The sequence below is a fragment of the Gavia stellata genome, chromosome 13, assembly GCF_030936135.1.
Source record: "Gavia stellata isolate bGavSte3 chromosome 13, bGavSte3.hap2, whole genome shotgun sequence".
Taxonomy (NCBI): domain Eukaryota; kingdom Metazoa; phylum Chordata; class Aves; order Gaviiformes; family Gaviidae; genus Gavia; species Gavia stellata.
This window is the reverse complement of record NC_082606.1, coordinates 14,104,227-14,125,750: the sequence shown is the minus strand read 5'-3', so window position 1 is coordinate 14,125,750 and position 21,524 is coordinate 14,104,227. Positions and strand designations below refer to the sequence as shown.

Genomic DNA, 21,524 nt, shown 5'->3' with positions numbered 1-21,524 from the left:
GAGATAAGAACAGTTTAACAAATGAAATAAAATAATAATAATCATAATAATAAATTGTAATGAAAAGGAAAATGAAAAAAAGATAAATAAAACCCAAGAAAGACAAGTGATGCAGATGAAAACAATTGCTCACCACCCTCCAACCGATGCCCAGCCTGTCCCCGAGCAGTAGTCCCCCGGCCAGCTTTCCCCCTAGTTTATATATTGAGCATGACATCATATGGTATGGAATATCCCTTTGGTCAGTTGGGGTCACCTGTCCCGGCTGTGTCCCCTCCCAACTTCTTGTGCACCCCCAGCCTACGCACTGGTGGGGCGGTGTGAGAAGCAGAAAAGGCCTTGACTCTGTGTAAGCACTGCTCAGCAATAACTAAAACATCCTTGTATTACCAACACTGTTTCCAGCATAAATCCAAAACACAGCCCCATACTAGCTACTATGAAGAAAATTAACTCTATCCCAGCCAAAACCAGCACAACCCGTCAACATGAAACATCATTCCTCATTTTTCTTGACCCACATTCTCATTTAGCTGTGCAAAAAGATCTGATTGTGTCTACTTTCTCAACTAAAAATTACACCAGGGTAAATCATTGTATATTCTTTCATACAGCAGCCCTGTAACTTATATGCAGGGAAGAATCCATCAGGAACCTGCAGCTATCTAACACTTAATTCAGACTAAAATTCTGCTAAAGACAATCTCACTTTGCCTGAAACTCTGTTCATGCAATTACATACGTTATACATGCACATATTTCCATATAGCATACATAAAGGAATAAAGTTTAAAACTTTAGCAGTGAATTGAGGCTTTCAACATTGCACACCACCACCTAAAAAGGAGAATTGTATTTTTTTTAGGAGTGTTAAATGCTCCTTTTAAAAAAATGTGCTAGCTTTTCTCTGCAGACAAAGGCACATACACTTTGACAGGTACTAGGTAATTTTGATTTAACTTGAAGATGAAGATGTAATTTCTCAGAACAACATAGATATCTAACCCTTTCAAACCCATCAATCTTAGGCACCAAAAATATCACCAAGAATTTGGGTCCCTCATCACAAGGACAAGTTAATGGAACTGGACCTGCCTCGCATCGCTTGGGGAATCACATTATTATGAAAATTAGTAAACTACATAAGTAGCATGGAATAATTTCGTGGAGGAGTTCAGAGTGGTCTGATTTTGAGAAGAGCTGGTGAAGAACTAGCAGGTGCAAGGATGTTGTACCAGAAAACTCTTCTCTCAGGAGACTGAATAGAGTTGATGACATGGGAAACTTGAGTTGCCAACTTTCTACAGAATATATAAGCCTGAAACCCTGGGAAAATGAGTTGGATTATGAAGGTTGAAGAGAGAGGACAGCCCATTACTGAAAGATAATATAATTGAATTTTGCCAATTTTATCTGGATGATTACTCTCAAGATGAAGGGCTAGTGCCACTTTTTCATTGCGGCTAGTCTGTTTTCTTCACTTCTCAGCTCCCTTCTTTCACAGACCCATCTGAAGCTAAGAAAGCACATTAGTGAAAGTTTCCCACAAAGGGTTGGTTTTGCGCAGCCAACTATGCTTTCCCCACACTTAATGAAGCTTTTCTTGAGAGGAGGTCCTCAGAACTCAGTACTCTTACTCTCAGAGTAAGGTATTCTTGAACAGAGTAAGAAAACGTTGAGTGGTAACAGTGGAACCTGAAGGTTGCCTTTGACTATTCTGATCCAGACATGCACATTACTGGTTAATGTTTACATAATTCATTCATGTTTTGTGCCAAAGGAATCTCTTACTTCATGAGTTAAATTTTATTCATAGCTGAAGTCTACATTCAAAATAAGACTGGGCTATTATGGAGGCAAAGACTTATAAAAATTGAAAACTCCCTTTGAAACACATGCTTTCCAGTAAGAGCAGCTAGCAAAATGCAAAACACGGTCAACATTCCAACACCATGATGTCAATTTTCATATGCACAGACAAAATGCTACATGTAGAAATCAACTCTCTATATCTTCCTTATTTATGGTGTGCTTGTGTTTCCCTCTATTTTCATTAGCAGAACTGCACCCATGCAGTGGGAAGTGCAACCCCCTAAAAGGTTAAAAGTGTAGTAAATCTGGCAAAAAGTCACAAATTATTTTTAAAAAGTGAATTTCCATGTTCTGCTTCAGTTCTCCTGAAAAATAGCATACATGTTCTAAGGACTGGTTTTGATGTTTCCCTCTGCAGTAGTTCAGAGAAATTCCTGCCAACAGGGATGGTCTGGAACACCTGATAAAATGGTCTTCAATGACACACAATAAAAAAGTAACATGTAAAAAAATGGAAATCACTTCAAATTTTGCAAGGTTTATAAGCAACAGGCAAATTATCTTTTTTTATTATCTCTGCTTTTTTTCCAGAGGAATAAATACAGCCAATTTTCAAGAAAACTAACAGCTGCAGACACAGCTTTAAATGCCATCTGTCCTTAGCAGTTATATGAAGAGATGAAATGATTCACACCACACAACAGGAAATATGATAACCAAGTAGTTAAAACTAATGAAATTCAGCCTCAGTTTGCTTCCTATGGGCAGGTCTTACTCAGGAAAAACTCCCACTGATGTCTCAGGCAAAGTGCCTGCAGACTTCATTGGCACTGTTACTCAAGTGCAGAATGTTGTACTGTTGAAGAAGAAAGCCTGAATTTTACAAAATAACGTCTCACTTGTGGCACAGCAACCTAATGAAGTCCATGGGGCTCCCCAGCCTGGATCTTTTTCAGGACTGAGGTTTTACAGTGCCTAGGCTGAGCCCTCATGCTACCACTGATTCAATGCCAACTTTTGGCAGACAAGGAATGATGGGACACTCCTATAGTACAGCTGAAGAGGACAAGGTCTTTTCTTCAGTGTTCTCAAGGACTGGCCTTAACATTTGAAATAATAAAAGAGAAAGTCTACTATTCCTACATTTTCCATATCTCTAAATAGTGGCTTCTATGTGACATATGACAGATGGCTCACAGAGGTCTAAATTCAGCAAGAAAAATAAGCAATTATCAACAAATACATCATTGGTGTTTGCTAAGGACATAATTCAAGCAAGTTCAAAAGATCAGAACAAGACCCACATGTTCTGTTATCCCAGCTAAGGCCCTTCTCAAGATGGTTATCTACAGGAAGGCATTTTCTCCAAGAAAAGCTTAGTGTTCCCAGTACATCTCTGTTGCCCTTGCAGAAACAATGCAAGTTTTTTTAAAAAATTAAAATTCAGCTCATAAATAAAAATTAAAAATATACAGAGATTTTTCCCTTTCAAAGTAACACTGCTATTTAAGACTAGGTAAAGATTTAAAAGGTTGCAAGTTAAGAACAGGTGATGCTAACAGGATATTTGAAAGGCCCATGAGACCTGCAACATTAAGTAAAATGTATTTGCCTACTGATCTAATTGCTTACTAATTTTCAAATTTATTCCCACCGGATAAGTAATGGCATTTTAAGCCCAGCTTCTGGCATTAAAAATACATTTATAGTTTCCTCTTAGCAGAAGATAAACAGCTGCATGGTAAAACCCCATACGTTAAGATGGCATTCTGGAAGTTTTCTTATAGTTTTAACCAATCTATTGTGTTCTAAATTTAACTGAAAGAGGTAGGAAGAGGAAATGGGAAAAGCATTTGGGTGCACAGTTTCACACTGGGGTGAAGGCAAGTGCTCACTCATGCAGGGAAAATGTCTGGAATATTTGTGTCTTACAGAAGGACTGACCACATAATGAAAGTGGAATTTAAGCCAAGCCTTATTTAGTAAAATATCAGAAGCCATTTCTCTATTTATCTTGCTCAAGGAAATACTAGTGTTTGTTTAAAAACAAGAAACTACTCCAGCAATTAAGCAAGATGAGCCAAATTTCCTTGCATACTTTAAAAATAATTCCAAAACTTTAAAATTTGAAAATGCATCAGAAACATAATAAAAATGTTTGTAAAGAAAGAATTTAATAACAATGTTAAAAAATACTCCAGGCAGAAAAACAAACTCAGAATGAAGGCACCTACATAGTTCTTATGTAGCAAGTTCTTACGCATCTAGGATATGCCTCCAGAAAGACCTGGAGTTTCGACAATATATTTCTTTAATGTTAGTTTTTAAACAATGAGTCACAAGTGACAGTAGGTCTAGGCATTGGTTCTAACTTCTAGTTCAACAATCCTCAAGCATAGCCCCAAGGAACATCAAAATGACGTAAGAACAGCTGAACTGGTTCAGACCAAGGATCCATCTAGCCCATCAGCTTCTGGCAGTAGCCATAACTGGACACCCAAAGAGCATGTCCAGAGCAAGTATATACAACACTTCCCTGGAATACCTTCCCGGACTCACCTACTTTTCTTAGCCTGCTGTGGTTTGTCTATATAGTAGTTTTTAGTGGATCTTCCCAGTACTCGTCCCATCTCCCCTGAAATCCATGTAATCTTCTACTCAAAGAACACCTATGGCAAGGAGTGCCAAAGATCATTACATGGAGGACATCCACCTTTCATTGTTTTGAATCTGTCTCCTGGTAGTTTTATTTAATGGCACTCGGTTTTTATGCTGGAAGAAACAAGTTGCCAGCTGATCCCTGTCTAGCCTTTCCAACCCATTCATAAAGGGATCAGAACTGTATACAGTACTCAAGTGTGGGCAAACCAAGAATTTGTACAGTGAAAGGATGATATCCTTTGCTTTGTTTTACACCTTCCCTTCATAGCATTTCATACCATTCATTTTGCACTGTTAACTGCTGCCAAGCTCTGAGCTGGCTGTTCCATGAAAAGACTTACCTGGGAATCACCGGTCTAGAGGAAAAGTGTAATTGTTAGTCACAGAAAGCACCTTATATTCGTATAAATAAAGTTATAAAATCAGGCCACAAAAACAGAGCCTGTTCAAGCAGTCTTACCAGTTAGTGGCATTAGTAAAATCCCTACATAGCATACAGCATACGCAACACAATTCTCCAGTGATAGATGTATTCCCTCTTCTGCTTTCTAACAAAAGTGTTGATGAGATCAGCTGAAAGAATCAGTAATATGTTGGATGTACCCAGCAGTTTTCAACTAGAACATCATCTGCCAAGCAGGCAATACTCAAGACACTACTATGCTATTGGTTTTTTCAGTCAACCTCCATATTGGTCAACCAGGGAACAGTTTAAAACTATACAGAGACTCAAGAAAACAAAACACCAAATGAGTAATGAGACCTTGAAAACATCTAATAAAAGGAGATTCTCAAGAGAAGAAGCCAAATCATATTTTAGCATATTTCATTTGTTATGTATCCACAGGGAGCACGGAGCTTGTTTAGCCTTCTGCTTCTGCACCACTGCTACACCCAACAAGAGGCTGTAGTAGCTAGGAAAGCAAGAAAAACTCCCATCATAAGAGGCGAATCTGAATTTGTCGGAACCAATACTTGCATTGTCTTTTCGCATTTCTCCATGCCAGTAAATGGCCTGGAGCTGCCATATATACAAGCAGGGAAACTGCAACAAAAGGGGGGGGGGGGGGGGGGCGGACTTTTTTGGAGCTAGTTAATTTATTGCTGAATCAGCAAGCCTGGAATAAAGCCAGTTTCTGCAACCTTCTCAGAGCTTCTGCAAGGTGCAGGCCAGGAAACATTTATTGCCAAACAGAGCTTGAGAGAACACAATCCCTTACTCTTGGCATTCTGTGGCAGTGCAGGTGTGCCCATGTCATCTTACTTCTATGATATTAAAAGGCAATAGGTCAGGCAGCTAAAACTCTCTTCTTTACATCTGCATTTACTGTAGAGTGAGCCTCTATAAGTCCTTTCACATGTACACAGTACAAACTATACCCTGTTCTGCTTGCATGCTCAAGAGACTGTATCCTATAAATTTTAATCAGCTTCGATTTTTGGCAAAGCACCTGATGACAGAAAAAACATTACATAAATACAGAAATACATGTTTCCACATATAAACAAATGCTCCACTTAATGATGCTGTTTTGTAGCATTAAATAACTAGTTGGGACCTCCCACCATGACACAAATGACAACAGTTAACATACAACAACAATCTAGTAATTGCAATCATAAATGCATTTTTAATATTGTTTCACAATTTAGTTGAGCTGACTTGCATTCCCTGTGTTTCTAGCGGATCCAGAAGCATGACAAACTGACAATTCTTGGAAACCACATTTCTCAAAACAGACTGAGAATACTGTTTTCATTTTCTCTCCATAATGATGTTAAATCTAATAAATATAAAATTAGAAACAGAAATAACATCGTTCCTAAACACTTTATGTAATATGCTGTCTGGAAGGGATATATTAGGCCAAGTTTTCAAAAACTGCCCTCCCTTTATAAACACATGATGCTTGTACTTGCACTTCTCAAGTATAATCAAATATCTACACACCCAGGTACTAGAATTTACACACCAGAAAACTACTCTTTCAAAAGAGATTTAAGGGTGAAAGTTTTGGTTTAATCAGCTAAATATGGTGATAAATGCTTAGCCAGACTTTTGGAACTGCCTAAGGCACCTAATGCCTGGTTCCCATTGGATTAATTGAAATTTACCTTGTTACTTGTTAAAAAAATCCAGCTAAGCACCTACCAACACAGTTAAGTACTTAATAGTATTTGTGTTTAACTTATGTCTCAAGTATTACTGAAAAATCATCAAAACAAAGGCTCCACATCACACAGACCCTTCTGAAAATGCTGCTATATCTGCATGAAGTTTAGCACCCTTGCATAGCTGATGGTCATCAAAAAGTGAGTTTGTAGAACTGTAGTTCCTCCTAGAAGTTGGAGCTAGGCCGTTTTGAAAATATGACCCTTAAATTCAAGAGCACTTTACAGTGTACATACTTCAGCTAACATCAAGTTGTCCTCTTATGGGAAAGTTATATACATGCTTTCAAAACCTAAAGGAATTATTTACCTATCAGTGACATTAAACTGAGTGCAGAGGGCGTATCAAAACTGCAGTGCTATACAGTACCTATGTGGGTCTTAGTTGTCTCTCCAGAGTTGCCATGGCTATATCCAATGTGCCTTCTGGAATGTTGTGCTCACTAGCAAACTGTACTTCAAAAACAAACCCACTCTTTCACCATGCACAAACTCTCTCCGTTTTACAGAGATTTTGCATAATAAGAATTACACTGGAATTGTTCAAGTAAGAGTGTGTTGGACTGTATGCAGCCACAAGACTTATCATCAATACTATCAACTACATAAAATCTTAACAGCACATGGACTTAACAGTAAAGTACAACATTTGCACAGTATGGTATAACTCATGCCCAAAGATTTCTTGCATAACGTTACAACACAAACAAGTATAGAAGCACAATTATAAATCTGTTCCCACTATCACTGAAATTAATATATTTTACTACTTCATTGCAAGCCACATTATATTTGGTGTTTGCTTAAACCCCAGCTCCTGGATTCAGGTGAGCATGGAGAAGTATTTTAAGAAAAGCTTCAAGCCCAAAAATTGCAGATAAAGACATAAATATGTGAACCCTACAGGTTCTAGAAGTAAAAGGAAATAAAAAGGACTTAGATTTTAAAATACATGTTCTTTTGAAGTGAAACTCATTATTTTGGATGGTCAAATCATGATTGTACAATCAATCATGTACATTTTCTGTGATGCAAAGACAGGAATGGAATTTGGTGCACTATGCGAAACTGCCACCCTCAGTGCTGTTTATGCCCCAATTTGGTAAGGAATATGAAGGATACAGCTGTACCAAGCAGACCTGAATGAGTAATTTTCAATGACTAAGTGTTCAAGTATCTGCTAAAACCAAAGATTATCCTAGTGCTATCCCTTCATTTCTTCACTACTTTTTCAGGAGAAATTAGAAGCCACTGGCTGTTGCAAGAGATTATTTCTACACCTGAGGCTTCTCTAAAAGTGTTCAACTCTTGGATATCTCGTTTTGGAACCAGCAACTTGCAGCTCTACACACAACTGATTTGAGAATCTCTGCCTGATTTTTAGTGTAACCTCAACAAAAATTATCATCACAGCGAGCACTGATACCCACGTCTGAAGATGTAGAAACAGAATTCAAAATCTGGCTGGATATGGAGACTAAACCACCTTTGCCGCATCAGAACGAATGGGTTTGGACCCTGCTTGAGCTGATTTTCCCCAAGCTGTATCACTGCAAGCATCACTCAGTCACTATAATAAAAATATTTACTGAGAAAATTAAAACAAATAAATGAGATATCAGTGAAGGGATCCTTTTACTATCATCTGTACTCTTGGTCATCTCCCATAGTTGACAAATTTTTTGAGTACATTTTAAAAAATAAGTATTCATACACAGTTTGTGTCTCAAATCACAAAACAGATTCATCACAATTTTTCTGGCAATTCAACTCTTTTAGATTGTAAATTGGGGGTAACAGCAGTTCAGATCCTATGAGCACTGACTGAGCAATCATTATTAGTCATAAATTCAAGGCAAGTTTAGAAACTTACATAAGTTTTCTCGTAATGCTGTCACTGAGTTACAGCCTTGTCAATAACAATGAATATTGTAAGTCAGAACACTTCTACATTCCCAAAGGTGTTATTTGTCTGTAGTAGAGGCATTTCAATCTTCAAACTAAGAATAAAACCACAGGCCTATTGAGGCTGATGGCAAAACTCCAGATGGGTGCAGAATTGCAACCTGCCTACAAAAAAGTGAAACTGCTTCAGATTTAACTCTAGACTTACAAATCTCATCCTGATATTTTTGATTAAGGTTACTGGAGATTTAAGAATCCTTACTATTGTATGGCATGTAGATCATAATCTATTTTCTGAACCTCGGTGTGCAATACATTCAGTGACTGTAAAACAATATTCCAAAGGTTTTCCACAAAGATGATCTCCAAGTCCACTATGTCATATAATGGACATCAGATTTTTGGCCTTGCAAAACTCAACCTTAAACACATTTACTATGTTGGTAGTTTTTTGGCAGATTGGTTACGGCAGAAACATTTTGAATAAGATAATGTTTTCAGCGCGTATATCCTTTACATCCAAAATATCACAGATAGTTAGAAGAAACATAAAACAGGCAGGGATTGCAGAAACATAAATCATGGGCACAACCAACAGTTTATGTAATGAATATGCGACCTATGAAACTTTCCCTTCCATAGAAACCCAGAGCTAAATTTTCTTAAATATCCAGACATGGTGTGTTTGCTGTTATTCCCTCCTCAGATATTAGCAACCCCATGGTCTTTGGTGGTGAAACAGACTGACTTGTAGAGGGTTTAACTAGGACTGTAGGAACCTAAGAAAATATCAGCATATTCCTGATTTGAAAACAACATACCAGAGAATAAATCTAAAACAAATCCATGTGTAAAATTCTTGATTATATATATTTGTCTATATGAATCTGCTAGCCATCGTTTCTTGCTGCCATTAATCCATTAGTAAGAATATACAGATATACAGTCTTGCAAACATTCCATGCTGAATATAACAGCATCTAGCTGAATGGTGTAATAAAATGTTATCACAAGGTTAAGAAAGAGTGGGTTACCAGGCTGAATATCCTGCCTTTTCAATTACCAATATGGAGCCATATGTGCTCAAGAGATCACTTAAAACCAGCAAAACTGGACTTGAATACTTCTATTTTGCTCATTAGCTTAACCATCTCCTAAACTCTGTAGTATTGATAGCTCACCCGCTACCATGTGAGAAAAATTAGGAGCCTTTTACACAATATTTAGCAATAAATACACATGAACAGTTAAATTCAAGGCCAAGGATATAGTTAATGTTCACAAATACAAATAGTCTGTGGAATACAGTAACTTCTTTGGATAGACTCATCATTTAAATCTTTAGAAACAACAAATTATTCCATGTTGCTGCTACCATTTGGTGGTGGGGGTTTTTTTGTTTGTTTTCAAGAAAAACATACAGACATCATTTGCTTGGATTACCATTGGCTTTAGACTAATGCAGTCCCATTCATTTCATTTATATTGGCACATATCAGAAAAAGCAAGGTCTATGTCTGCAAAAGAACACAGCCAAGGCTAGCCCATAAGTGATCTCCTCCTGAGTCACATTTATGCCACTGCTCTTGATCACAGAACAGACTTAATGAACAGGCAGCTCAGCAATGATCAGTGGTAAACTATTCACTGGGTTATGCTATGAAATCTAACTTACCTGCTAGTATAGTGACTAATCTGCCCTTGATAAAATAATTTTGTCAAACTTGAGACATGGCATATCTGTAAGGGCAGAGTTCAGGTTGGAGCCTAGCTAAACATCATGCTGTGCCTGTTACCATGCTATGAAGAATCAGAAAAGGCTCCTATAACCAAAGTTAACTTTCATTTCTTCTCAGTAACAGCTACCTCTTTTTCACAACTTCTCATGTTAAAGTTTTCTTTGCATTACATTCATACCACATTTCCACCACATTCTTTTAAAATGGTCATTATTTTATTCTGTACCTGCCTCAAGCAGGATGAAATTAATCAATTGCACATAATTGACATGACATAGACTTGTGACCTTGCCCAGCATCCAATTGTTTCTAATTGATTAGCTCCAGACATAAGCACTTTAATAGCCAAAAACAACACAAGTGGAAGCTATGGTAGAATATTAGGGTAGAATGACTGTGTGTGGTCCATATAGCATGGCCCCAAGCAACCAATTAAAGAATTAATGGTTATGGGATACCAAAAATGTTATGTTAAATAATATAAAATACCTTTAATGTGCCTAAAATTGTGATAAAATACCTAAAACTTAGGAGCAGAAGGGCCTCCTACAAGACTGGGGTTAAGTGCTAATGACTCAAATATGCCAAATAGATTAGGATATTTTAAAGGACAATCAAGACCAAAAACTCTGACCTGGATTGAAATGTTCATAAAGCTACTCACAGTAGCCTATTGATTACTACAATGTATTGGGTTTGTTTTTATTATAAAGAGACAAGTGAAGCTATGCCAAACCATTCGTGGAGAAGAGGAAACTATGTCACTACTGGTTCCAGTTCTACAATAAGAAAAATATGAAAGAAAAAAATACAAGAAATATACTGTAAAAGAAAAAAAAATAAATCTCTTCATAACAAAAAGGCCCAAACACAAAGTTGACATTTCCCTTCTCTGAACTTCTATTCTTATCTTGAACAGAACTATTAAGTGAAATTTGCATACTATTTTCTGAGTGTTTTATAGGGCCTGTTACTACAGCATCACTCAACTGCTTGCACACAAAAATACAAGCTGAACAGGCACAGCAAATCAGTAACATTTTTGTTCTTGCATAAGAAATGTGCAAGCAAAAAGCAGAAGATACCACTGTTGCCTTATTTGCTTAGACATGCACTGAATGCACTGCAGTTTACTGCACAATTAATAGGAATCTAATAATCTTCACTTTTATGGTGAGTCCTTTGCTCAAGTAACTGGTGTACTTTCATGACTAGCTGCAACCATAATACAGATACAGGAAGCGTTCATCAACAAGTAGCTGCCAAATGACTCACAGCACACAGTCCATTCAGCAGTGCTACTGAGGATGGATTAGAGCCCATTCTCACTACCTTAAACCTCAAAGTCCACCCTAAATCAATCATAGCTTACTCAGCTGCCTAGTACAGTCTTCTCAGTTCTTCGTACTACTTTTGAATTTACTTTTGCCTGCTGTATTGTCCTTCAATTCAAAATTTTTCAGGATGTACATTTATATAATGCTCAGCATACCAGGCTCCAGTTTGAAACCACCATTTCTCAGCATCGCAATACTACAAACAGTATTACAGTAAACAGCATCACTGACTTTATTTAAAACCAATATTTTACTTTTTTGTTAAAAACTACTACAATACTTCAAAAAATGGCGCTATTTATTGCAAAAAAATATTCTCCAGTTTATTTAGCTGTCCTTTTCTAAGGATTTCTGGATTTGGGTGTATTTAAGTCTGAAGAATCCTTGAAACGTTCTGTGCTGTGGGAACTATCAGTATAGAGAATGACATACTATAACAACATCTCTGCTGCATGCCAGCACACCATATTTCTTGAAATACTCACTTCTTGGAACTGATTAGGCTCATGTGTCAGGCAATAGATCAGTTGGCAGCTATGTTTTTCCTCCATGGTTCCTATATTTGTTGAACACTTGAAGCAAAGACCTTTTTGGACCACCTTCCTTCCCCACACCGCCCCCACCACTGACTTCCAAGTGCTTTAAATATTTCTACCCAGGTATTTCTGTAAACCTTGCCACTTACAGCATCTTAACATTTATCGGGTGCTAACCCTCCTGGGGCCAAAGAGCAGCTGTGCTGCCTAGAAATACCCATGGCATTGCACATCTCACAAGGTCTTCCTTCGGTCCCCATTTGGTAAAGTCAGGTACAATATTACCAGGAAGAGAGAGAATATTAATTTCCCACATGGATGTCTTTGAAATTGAGTTCAGTGAAAGGAAAACCTTCTCATCAGGAGCCTTTTATTTACAGTGTAGTTCCTTCAGCAGTTTTCTGTTTGAAACCAGTAATTCAAAGTGTGCAGCAAGACTATCTGATAAAGGACCAGGCATGACAATAGCAACAACTTTATTACCTACCTGTAGGTGAGCATAGATAGCAATAGCAAGCCAAGTGATCTCCCAGGAGAATCCTGTGGCTTTAGGGCTGGCCATCCTCGTGCCTTGGGGCTCTGCTGAGAGAAATTGTTTCATGTTACAAACAAAATCAAGTGGGCTCCGCCAGAATTTCAATGACTAAAGCAAACTGGGCAAAGGCATGGAACTGGCCTTTGGAAGAAATGCAATGCAAACACTGGAGTTCTGTGCTGGCCAGAGGAGCTGATACGCAGCGCATGCCATGAGCACAGCCTGCAGGGTGAGGTAGTTCCAATTAGGAAACAGAAAGCAGGGGAAAATGAAAGGTTTGGGGAAGCTGGCAACAGCGGGCAAGTTTGATGATCTCCTGAATGTAGGAGAATTTATCAAACTGGGAACCCCTCCCATCTTGATCTCCAGAAGGTAAAATCCAAGGAGCATAGGATTTCTGAGGTACTGTTCCAGCATTTTCAGCCACTAAAAGCTGAAAGCCCAGCCCCGGGACTCGGTCATTTACACTGCCCTTGAAAGCTCTAATCATAACAGCTCAGATACTAAGCAGTCAGGGCAGAGGAAAAAAAAAAAATCCATCAGTTTAGTAATCATCACCATTATAGGGCCAACATGAAACTGTCAGTTACTTTTACTCAAAACTTCAACCTCAAATTGCCAGCAAGAATCATGTAATAATGCTGCTAATTCTGCTAATTCCTAGTGTCAGTGCATCTTTTTGCCTCAGACTATTCATTACCACAGTGATCTCAAAATAGCACAAGTTGCACGTGCCCCTAATACACATGCACAAACAGCCCTCCATCCCCTCCTCCCAGCCACCACCCTACTATTTTGCAAAGCCCCACGGTGAATGCAAATCTCTCCTCCAAAAAAGCACTCCTTTCTAAAACGTCAGATATCCCAAAGGAAAACCATCTATCCAACCAGTTCTTGCACCTGTCAACTAAACATAATTAAGATTCCTTACAGAAATAAGTGGTTTATTCCCTCCTTCCAAAAAAACAATTCAAAAGTTCCCCTCCCTTCCAAAACCTTTAGCACTCCTGGATGCTTTTGTCATTCACAAGTTTCAACCAACTATGGCACTAAGAGAAGGAAGATTTTTTTTTTTTTTTCCCCTTCCCCTCGCCAGGCATTGCTGAGAGCCACCACTGGCAAAACACCCCCGACTCCGGCACTTCACAGGTGTCGGTGCCTGGGCTCCTCAAGGGCTCTACACGCAGCCCGCGCCGCTTTGCCCTCTCGGACGACCCTCGCCCAGCACCGCGGCCGCCCCCGCTTACGCTGAAGCCGACCGGCCCGTCTCGGGGAGCCGCCCGCGGGGCCCGGCCCGCCGCCCGCCACCCTCGCGGGACCCCGCTCGGGGAAGCGGGTCGGGGAGGCTGCCGCTGCCCGAGGGCCAGCACGGGCTGCCGCAGGGCTCCCCCGCCCCGGCGCGGCCGCCGAGCTCACCCACCTGGTGCGGCGCCGCGTCCCTCGGCTCGGCGGGGAGCGCGCAGCGGGGCCGGGGCCGGGAGGGAGGCGGGAAGCGGGTCCGGCTCTGCCGGCGCCTCCTTCCCGCTCGCAGGGCAGGGGAGAGCCTTGCCTGTCACGGCACCGGGGATACAGCATCCTGCATCACGAGCGGCGGCCCCTCCCTCACGCCAGGCTCCAGCCCACCGCCGCACGTTAGCCAAGGTCCTACAGGCTGCTGGCAGCGGGCCGCCCCCGCCCGCCCGCCGCAGCCCGGCCCCGGCGCGAGGCGCCCGGGCGCCTCCACCTGCGGCGCGGGGCCGCGGCCCGGCCCGGCGCCCGCTCCGCCGCCGCGGCTCGGCACCCCCCGCGCAGCCTCTGCCTCCCCGGCCAGCGCAAGCGGGCGGCCGGCCAAGGGGGCCCGCCCGTCCCCCCGGCTGCGGAGGCACTGGCGGCGCTCCGGTGTCGGCGACCGAGACCCCGGCAGCCCGGGACCAAGTGCTTCGTCTTCCCCCGAGGGGCAAAAGCTACCGTGAAGTCAGCCCCCAGATCTAATGCAAAGCAGCTTCCAAAACCACAACCATCCCGTGTCTCATCTCCAAGTAACTCTCACAATACAGCTGCAAATCTGCTCACGCACCGAGGAGGTCTTTAATCATGCTGCCCTCTACGATATTTTTAGGTTTCCTACTGTAAATCTGACGCGTATGTCTCATACGACAGCTTTGCTCTCGTTCTCCCTCCGAGCTCTGGGCTGCTAACCAGCGACACTAAAACCCTCTACCTTTGCGCTACGGCTTCCACGGATGTCCCAAGCTTTCGTCGAGTCCGCTAAGAGCAGCACGTAGGAAAAGGGCTATTATCCCTGCCACTGAAGTTAAAAATATGCTCCAGTGAACTAAACATAACCGATGAAGAGTTTGTTCAAATATGTTGCACTGGAAACTTTTCCAATCTGTTTAGGTTTCTCACCAGGACGGGAAAGCGCCTCCTCCATCGTCAGGAGCAGAGTGCCCTCTGCCGAAACCAGCCTGGCGGAGGAGCGCAGCCACGGGCAGGGCCCGGCCCGCAGCGCGGCCACGCCGGGGGAGAGCTGCACAGCCGCTCGCTGCGGCACGAGGGCTCGCTGGGGCATCGCCGACAACGCCTGCGCTGCCTGGCCTGCCTCCTCCCTGCCACTGAGAGACTCACAGGCTGCTCGGTCCGCAGGTTCACCCTGGCAGCTGAGGCAAGTCTCCAGCCTGCACGTTACCGTGATAACAGGGGGTGTAACAGGCAAGAGCAGCGCTAAGGACCTGATCTTTCCTTTTTCTAACACTGGTCAGCTGAAAGTGTATCAACTTTCTGGAAAGCTTTGCTTTCCGTCAGTTTCAGTTGCTACAGTTACTTAAACAACCGCACAGCCCTTTAACTGTGACTTCAGTTACACCCCTGCAATTTCTGATCTTCAAAAAGGATCTATCGGTGCAGTCAGCATACACTTCAGACTTGATCACAAACAGTTTGAAAGCCAGAATTTAGCCATTAGATCAACTGATCTAAAATAAATTTTCCTGTCCCAAAACTATGGCTGGTAGTACTACAAGAAGAAAACCAAAAGATGCTCACAACCACAGGATGAAGCTGGCCCTCCAGACCTGCCACTGAGTTAGGAATGTACACAGTTTGCACCATCCCTACGTAGAATATCACTTCTCTTAAAATCATCTACCCCTCAGTAGTGAAGCAGTCCCCCTGGGTCCCTGAAGCAAAACGTGCAGAGTAGGCTATTAATTTGTTTGCCAGATGGGCATATTTAGACAAAATAGCTCTGGCTATGTTCCTAGCATTGGTATTAGCCATAGATTACATTGAAAGGTTTGGCCCTGAGATTCTGATAGCATTTTCCAAATTTGAATGCTGGTCAGCATTTCTTTGTTTTTCCCTTTTTCAGTGCTACCCATCTCTATGTTCTCTACTTTCTCCTCCCAGCTTACTCTGGTACCTTCCCTCAATGCTCTTCCTGGTCATTTGCTTCAGGTCACTTGGCTGTGTGCATCCCTAACCATAAAGAATAATGAAACATCATGTATGTGAGTCTTAGAAAAAATTGCTCATCTCCTGCAATAAATTTGAGAGTAGAAAAGACATGGTATAAGAGGAAGTAGCCTAGGTTAGACAGCTCACTTCAGATTCACTGACTGGAGAGAGGCTGCTGCTGTGTCACACGCTGAATTCCTTGCGTGATCTGGATCTTAGATTATAGGCCTTATGTCTGTCTTTACACAGAATGTAAGAGAACAGAGGTAAGCACCTGCAAGCATTGCACCCCAGGCAGATTTCAGAACCAGCATTATAATAAATGATGCAAGTACCTTGTGGTATCTACCTAGTAAAACAGCGATTGGCAATACGTCTTGCCCAAGCTACTGAAACGACAGTGTTGTTCATCCCATTCTCCCCTACCATCCATGGTCTGGTTTTGCTTTTATTACATCGAAATCATCCTTTTTGTGAAGAAGATGAGCACCCAGGAAATAACAGTATTTGAAGCATAAAAATAGCCTAGGCCTACTACTGGAAAAGATACAGGGTTTTGGACAGCTTTTAACAGGGCATTTTCCTGTGTGAATCTCATTCTCATTGAATGCTGATTTGTTGCCTCCTTTATCCAATTTAATTTCTTCACCTCAGCCTCACTCCACACCACTGCCACTTTACTCCTTTCTCTCTAGACTTCCAGTGAACCTGGAAGCTTTGGAATTTTCACTCCTGTTGGAGATCTCCGTAACCGCTTCTGCTGAGCCAAGCAAAAGCTGAAAGAAACTCAGGTATCCGGGCAAGATCTGTTTGACAGCAATCACTTCAAAATTCACAGCACCTGCAGCTCCATGGTAGACTCCTTCAGTATGCACCCTAAAGGCCACAAACTTAGAGGTTCTGGAAGCCTAATTTTCATCCCTGGAGAAGTTTGTCATGAGTTCTGCAAAAACCAATTGACCATTCAAGTTTAAAAGAAATCACCTTTTTCTAAGGAAACATTTAATTTTCCTTCTGCTCACTATTCTTGTTTGTAGAAATTATAAATTCTTCAAGGCAGGAACTATTGTTCTTTGACAGTTACACTATGGTTGCACAAACCCTGGTCCAGCATCAAGTCCTTTAGGTATTACCTTATTAGCACTTTTGCCACACAGTCTAATTCCCCCTCCTCATGCCACTTTAGTCTGGCAGAAGTTGTGTAAGATTTTGAATGGGAAAGAACAGCGATGCTCTTAACACTCGGAGTTCACGTTCACAATCCCTGTATTTGTCTCTTATTATTAGCAATGCATTTCATTTCATATATGTTTTCCTTTTGCTGCTCTCTAAAATACGCATCATTTAAATAACATTAAATATGACAGCTGTAAAGCCCTTACTGTTCATAAAATTGTGAAATATGGACATTGCACTTCTTATTTCATTGAACACATAATCATGATCTCGTCCATCTGTACAGCTGGCATGGTCTTTTGTGAGGAAGCTGGTTGGAAATATGATGGTCTTATCCTTTGTTTTATATTGACTTAAGACCATGTGTCTTCACTACCAAACACAACCATGAAATACTTTGTCATTCATTGATTTACATTCAGTTGTAACAACATAAAATTTCAACTTACACTCAAGAGTGCAGGCAGAAAAGGCAGAGAAAAAAGATCCCGCAAGATATAGCTAAGGGCAAAATTGAAAAAAATTAAATCTCTGATCTGGTAAACAAAAACCTCTGTTCAATCACATCATAACCACCAGATTTCACACTCTCAGTGAACGTTAATAGAAAATCTTCACATCTAAAAGAAAACCCACATTTCTCTATTTATCTTTGTCCTGAAACGCAGGTATACATAATTCTTCAGCAGACTCGACTTATATGTAAATATTCTCTCAAAGTAAGTTCAGCTAAGCAAATCTGATTATCATGAAGGCCATTCTTTCATCATAACAAAAGCCTGTACTACTCAGGAAAAAATATGCTTGGCTAAACTACAAATTTAAAATCCATTGAAACAGTGCAGAACAACATTTGGCTCATAAATCAGGATCATGTCTAATGAATACCAAAACTGGAAGTATCCTGCCGAGGCCCCATGCAGAAACAGAATTTTGGTTTGAGGCCTCAAAGTTATCAGTAATAGAGCTGCACCTGATTGACTAATAAAAGGAAAATGTTAAATTTCCTGTAACTAGAGTCATGAGAAGCCCAACACAGTATAATCAGTTCTTTGGCCCTGCATTGTATTTGTACAGGGTGCTTGTTTACCCTGAAATAACAAGCTCTCTGGGGTAGAGAGCAATCACACACTGTCGCACTTCACAAGTATGTTATACCCTATAAAGAGTAAAGCCTCTATTAGTATAAAGGTACAAAGTTCAGCTACAGCACTGCGTCTTTGATTTCTTGGTGTTATGGAACCCATTGCGTTCTACATTGATCCTTGCCCTGGGCTTTGGAAACAGCTCCATCAATACAGCAAGTAGAAAAAAATTCTTGTGGTTTAAAGAAAGAAAAACTACTTATGTATAGACCTAAACATTATAGAAAACTACCACCTTCCTCTCAGTCTGTGTTTAAATGAACCTAGCATTAACCAATATAGTATACACACATAGTCACTATTTTAAGTATTTGAATAAATATTTGTTCTTTCTTGTCTCTCAAATTCCTTTTTATTCTCAAGCAAAACAACTTATGGCTCATTTGCATATTTATGATCCTGTACAGTAGTAGCAGATGCATTAAATTTCATGACTCTCCAGAACAAACACATCTTGATTCAGATGGCACATATTTTTTGTTGTAGTTCAGTGTTCATAGCCCTAAAATATTAGAATGGACATTTTGAGCTAAATTGATAATACACTTACACGATCATTTCCTGGTTGTGCAGCATATCTTTTCAAAAGGATTTAGATGCTTATTGTGGGCATAATTATAAAATATGAACTTGTATAGATAAAGATTGAATATAGGTAAGGCAAAACAAAAAATTCATTGCAGAAGTAAAATAGCTTCAGTTTATTTACACATAGCCATGTGTTCTTTAACAGATTTTTTTTTCCTAGTTTGCAAAAAACCACAACCCCACTGAGGACTGTGGATATGCCAAATTTGAATTCCTGAACTTGTCTGCCATTTTCTTCTCATGCAACTGTGACAATGATCTGTTTTCCTCAGTCTGTGACGGCCCTTACTTCTGTGATTGTTGAAAATAAAACATTACCGAGTGCTATGTGAAAGAGGCAACATTTGGTGAATAAAGATGCGCTCTGAGGAAATCAGTTATATTGCAATTCATGAGCAACAGACAAAGGTCAGCAGGACAATTACTGTCCTCACTGTAGTAGACTAAGAAGAGTAAAGTAGGTGACCTGCATCTCACAAGATGACTTGTGCGTGTCGCTATATGAGTGCTTAAAGATGCACACCAATACGGAAACAGAAGAAGAGAACATAAGCAAGGAATAAACAGTGAGAAGGAATGAAAAAAGGACAAGGTTGGAAAAAATACATGATACAACATTGGGAGGAATACTAGTGACAAAGACAACACATTTGTACACTAGTAATGTGTCACTAGTATGAAAGCAGAAGATGAATGATTAATGTAGGAAAATGCAGCAAAACCAGAGGAAAGAATAAGCGCGGGTAACAGTTGAAACAGGTTAAAAAGTTTAATTCCCAAAACAAAAGTGAGGTCACCACAAAATAGCTTCAGAAAAGTGACATTGTGCATCAAAGCAAGTTTGAAATTAGTTTTTTATTCTTCTGTTGTCTTCTACCTGCCAACTTGTTTTGCTATGTTGGGAAACGCTCTTGTTTCTTGAGTTGCACATTTAGAGTTTTTATTAAGAGACTATATTGTGAATCATTACCAAGGAAAAGTATCCATTCTCCTTACCAGAGCCTGGCTGCAGCTCAAGTGCTCCATATTGAGTGAGGTATTGAGTCAAGTGCAATAATAGTGAGATAAGCTATTTGCTCTCTATGAAATGGATTCAATTCATCTCAACTCAGCAATGCTGCCTGGAAATAAGTGAAGACATTTTTGTTATTATATTCTGCTAAAAGAGATGGAAGTGACTTCATTTTCACAAGGGACTCACATTTGTCTCAGCTCTGGTGGATCAGAGGTCATTCCCAGCTCCTGTGGGAGCCAGCAGATGTACTCGTTATTCTTATTAACATTCAGTGATGACATAATTGAATACAACCTATTTGACCATGAATGAAGATAACAAAGGGTTAGCAAGATTTTGTGGATGAAGGGAAAAAAGTTCGTAAAGCTCCAGATTCACAGTTTGGAGCTATATAGTCACTGAAAAAAACAGCTTATTTTCCACTTTCCTTCATATTTTCTTCTTTGCTGGCGCTGTTGCCTTACGCTATGAGAACCCGTCATAGTCTCTCACATTTCTTCAAAGTCTGATACTGGTATTAATAAAGTCTGTAGAACAAAAGTTTATTTTTACAGACCCATACAGTACCTAAGACTTCTTTTCCTCCTCATTCTGTATAGACATTCCTTACAGAAACTAAGGTGCATTCTACAAAAAACTGGAAGAAAGCATACATCATCTTCAGTGAGCCAGATTCCATTTGTAGCAGTACCAATATAAACTGTACTTAGGAACAGTTTCTCTGCATTTGGACATGAGTAGAATTTGGTCACCAGCAACTGGAAACTAGGACAGCCTAAGGCAGAATCTTATCAGGTGTCACCTACAAAATGTTGCTATCAGGTGTATTTTCTGTATTTCATGTTTTACCAAACAAAATCTATTGTTTATTTTTGCATCTGGTAATGCCACAGTTAATGTCATTTCTTTATGGGTTACCAACTTGTGGAAGACTGTTGTTCCAACACAGGCAAAAACCACTGTAAGCTCACTGACTTGTCCTGCTTAATTTAACTAGGCAAGTAGGGGCATATGCTGAAGTACTAGATAGGAGGATCGCTTGCACAGTTACATGTTTTGGAAAGGACTTCTCCATCTATGTGTACTACCACCAGTGACACAGAAACTACCATTTAACCTTTCTGGTGTGTAATCTCTGATTTTCTCATGGAGCCTCCATATCTACTCTAGTACTGTGGCAGCCATTATCAGGCTAGTAGAATTCAGTCTGTCTTCATTAGCTCTGGACATGTGTGAGCCACAAACACCTGTCTGTAAACAGACTTCTTAGCAAAGTGTTTATTGATATAGCCTAATGCATCTGAGCAATACCATTTGAAACAATATTACTATTATATGTACAGAGTTCTTGAACTGTTAAAAAGGCTGAAGGCTGTCCAGTGACACCTTGCTTTGTTTCCAATGGGTATTTAGGAAGAGATCCTCATGAATTAGAGAGCAGAATGACTATCAGAGAAAAAGAAAAAAC

The 21,524-nt window shown here is 40.3% G+C and overlaps 1 protein-coding gene across 1 annotated transcript in view; it reads right to left on the bottom strand.

The window, feature by feature from the left end:
• The window catches only part of ADAMTSL3 (ADAMTS like 3), a 192,842-nt gene that overhangs the window by 171,077 nt on the left and 241 nt on the right, over window positions 1-21,524 (bottom strand). Inside the window, exon 2 of the mRNA XM_059823708.1 lies at window positions 12,650-12,741. Coding sequence (XP_059679691.1) covers window positions 12,650-12,741 — 92 coding nt within the window. The remainder of the gene's footprint in view (window positions 1-12,649; window positions 12,742-21,524) is intronic.